Below are 3,555 nucleotides of genomic sequence, written 5' to 3'. Positions count from 1 at the left end.
TCACACTGCTGATGCCTGAGAGGCTAGCTCCCTACACATGCCAAGCAGTAGATGACAATCCTCGGTATCAGGGCACCCGCCAACAGCTCTCATCACTGATTACCTTTCCGGCAGCTGGGTGGCGCCCTTGGGGAGAGTCCTTGATTGCAGTAGATTACCACATGGCGGACGTTTTGGACGTAAAACGTACTGAAGTATATCACACCAACAACTGTACTGATCCACCTCTCTCATCAGATAGGTATACAAATTTCAGTACAGATAGTTACAACCATGCTTTCTTTAAGTTGGCTGCCCCACTAGAAGAGAAATTAGACAAATGTCTATAACTGAAACAATCTATCCAGTACTTCGTATGCATCGGAAATAAACGGAATATATTTACTGCAACAAAGCCATACATGTAAAGAAGATACATCTGGAGTAGTAGAGTCACTGGTACTTCACACATGTCTGGGTGACATACCAGTCATTGTTGTCCCACAGGAGACTAAATTTAGTGCAAGGAATCAACTTCCACAGAGGTCCTCGTGCTCCAAGCAGACGTTCAGCTACGGGCTGATCTTGAAAGGCGAGCCATTCATTTTGTCCAACAGGTCCAAAGGGGTCCCAAGGATAATAAAATCATACAGGTGCCCTTCATCCTAGCATTTTGTTTTTTAGGAAAGGTCCTTGCAGAAGAAGATAAATTTATCCTGTATACATTGGACATGAAATCTTACATTCTTTTTGTTGGGCTTTTTGTTGGGCTTTTTGTTGGGCTTTTTGTTGGGCTTTTTGTTGGGCTTTTTGTTGGGCTTTTTGTTGGGCTTTTTGTTGGGCTTTTTGTTGGGCTTTTTGTTGGGCTTTTTGTTGGGCTTTTTGTTGGGCTTTTTGTTGGGCTTTTTGTTGGGCTTTTTGTTGGGCTTTTTGTTGGGCTTTTTGTTGGGCTTTTTGTTGGGCTTTTTGTTGGGCTTTTTGTTGGGCTTTTTGTTGGGCATTTTGTTGGGCTTTTTGTTGGGCTTTTTGTTGGGCATTTTGTTGGGCATTTTGTTGGGCATTTTGTTGGGCATTTTGTTGGGCATTTTGTTGGGCATTTTGTTGGGCTTTTTGTTGGGCTTTTTGTTGGGCATTTTGTTGGGCTTTTTGTTGGGCATTTTGTTGGGCATTTTGTTGGGCATTTTGTTGGGCATTTTGTTGGGCATTTTGTTGGGCATTTTGTTGGGCATTTTGTTGGGCTTTTTGTTGGGCTTTTTGTTGGGCTTTTTGTTGGGCTATTTGTTGGGCTATTTGTTGGGCTATTTGTTGGGCTATTTGTTGGGCTATTTGTTGGGCTATTTGTTGGGCTATTTGTTGGGCTATTTGTTGGGCTATTTGTTGGGCTATTTGTTGGGCTATTTGTTGGGCTATTTGTTGGGCTATTTGTTGGGCTATTTGTTGGGCTATTTGTTGGGCTATTTGTTGGGCTATTTGTTGGGCTATTTGTTGGGCTATTTGTTGGGCTATTTGTTGGGCTATTTGTTGGGCTATTTGTTGGGCTATTTGTTGGGCTATTTGTTGGGCTATTTGTTGGGCTATTTGTTGGGCTATTTGTTGGGCTATTTGTTGGGCTATTTGTTGGGCTATTTGTTGGGCTATTTGTTGGGCTAGACAAATGTCAATCTGCTGCATGGTGGACCCAAAGTGTGGAAACTGCTGACAACAACTCCGGACAAAGTAAACGGCTTGTCTGGCACCAAAGTACCATATGGAACTTCAGCTAGTAGACCTGTACTCTTGCCTTCCAAGCCAAGATGTTTGCATCAGGGAAAGCTTCAAGGCCACCATAATCAAAAAGATTGCTCCATATTACAGCCAAGGTCAGCCATGTACTGCCTCCAAAAACAGCTTCAACATCACATGTAAACTGCATCCGTAGTCCATGAAAGACATTTGGACCAGCCATAAGCTGCTGCTTATTGAATTGACAAGCCAAGTCAATCTCTGTTGCTCTCGATGAGCTGTACACAGGAACAATGAGCTGGAAATGGCGACGATATCCACATCACACAGGCATTGCAGAGGTACGTTAAACAACACCTTGGTGTGACTGTTCTGTTGAATACCATTCATCACATTTACTGTTGTGCCCAGTCTATAAAATATTGACAGCCACCAAGCTGCTACCGGCCCTTGAAATACTATCATGCCTAATGCTGTGTACTTGCCAACAGCCACAGCTGCCTCCTGCCATGCCCGACCTGGCAGTGAAACACCCATCACCATACATATGTGGCAGTCAACATCTTAAGAAAGAAAAGATACAAGAACATAAATCTATCTACTACCTGTCACAATGTCACGCGAAAAAATACGAATCTCACATCCTGTTCCTACGACCAACTACGAGAAACTCACATCCATCATTCCTCCCCCACCTCCTTTCTCTAAATCACATTTGCCACTGCCCTTCTCTCTAGGGGCTAGTGTGGCACTGTCTTCAGGAATCATCACATCTGGCTAAAAAAGCAGCTGCCCCCTCTGGCTTCTACTGGTATCAGAGGCCCCTCTCAGGACCCCTGATCCTAGAAACCCAAAGAGCAGAGACTCGACACCACCTAATGATTGAAGGAACCACAGCCTATAAATTGCAGTTTCTATTTATTCATCAACACATCCACCATGATAGTCATTCACAAGCATTGGGACTACTGGATGAGGAGGAGGGGGGTAGGGCTAGGCTACTGCGCTGACCCTCGAGGCATTACGTTCCCCACCCCACCCCCACATAGTTGGAATCTGAACCACTGTTCATTGATGTAGTTCCATTCTTGACAGTGACAGGCAGTGAGCCTGGCATTAGACCAGAACTCCTTGCCCCCCCCTTCAAGGCCTAACCTGGACACTAAGAACGTCATCAGTCAAAGGAACTGCAGTAGCTATTACCCTGACCTCCAAAAACTAAATCACCTTATTTCATCCTGTTCTACAGTATGAATTTCTGTAAAAGAAACAAATGCTGCTTATTTTGTATCTCTCTTGTATGCAGAATATATGGCACTGGTGCTGACTACATAGTTCTCATAGCAGTTCTTCTTTGGCTGGTGTTACACCTTCTACATTAATAAATATAATCGTAAACTATGGCGATCAGGTGTATGTGTTTTAGGTGTGAAAGGGTCAGCCGTCAGATTATTTTAAATCATATTCTGGCACTGCCCAGGGTACGCCAGATTGTTTTTTATCATCCTGATCACAGATCATCACAATCTTCTCGGAGGAAGAATCTGCTACAGAAACTGGCCAGTTCACAGTATGGTAGTCAACCTGAAACAATCCGAACATCTGCAGTGGCACTACGCTATTCTGCAGAGTATGCCTGTCCTGTTCGGAATAATTCAACTATTGCCAGACATCGGATGTAGCTGTCAATGAAACCTGCTTGAAATTCACTCCAGTCGAATAGCTTTACCACCTAGTAGGAATAGCACCACCACCTGTTTGAAGAGAAATAGCTGTGAACAAGGAAACAATGGGCATGAACAGTATCTGCAATGACTGAAGTCAAGGAAGAGTTTTCTTAGGACATCAAAGGAA

General features: G+C 43.8%; 1 protein-coding gene across 1 annotated transcript; it reads right to left on the bottom strand.

The window, feature by feature from the left end:
* Window positions 1-659: 659 nt before the first annotated feature.
* Window positions 660-1,208, bottom strand: LOC126481910 (circumsporozoite protein-like). The gene has a single exon (XM_050105868.1). It carries the CDS (start codon window positions 1,206-1,208, stop codon window positions 660-662), a length of 549 nt encoding a protein of 182 aa, XP_049961825.1.
* Between the last annotated feature and the right edge of the window lie 2,347 nt (window positions 1,209-3,555).

This window comes from Schistocerca serialis, chromosome 5, assembly GCF_023864345.2.
Source record: "Schistocerca serialis cubense isolate TAMUIC-IGC-003099 chromosome 5, iqSchSeri2.2, whole genome shotgun sequence".
Lineage (NCBI taxonomy): Eukaryota > Metazoa > Arthropoda > Insecta > Orthoptera > Acrididae > Schistocerca > Schistocerca serialis.
This window is presented reverse-complemented; position numbering and strand designations above follow the sequence as displayed.

Coding starts and splice junctions, on each gene's coding strand:
- LOC126481910 (XM_050105868.1), bottom strand. CDS start 1,208: ATGCCCAACAAAATGCCCAACAAAATGCCCAACAAAATGCCCAACAAA.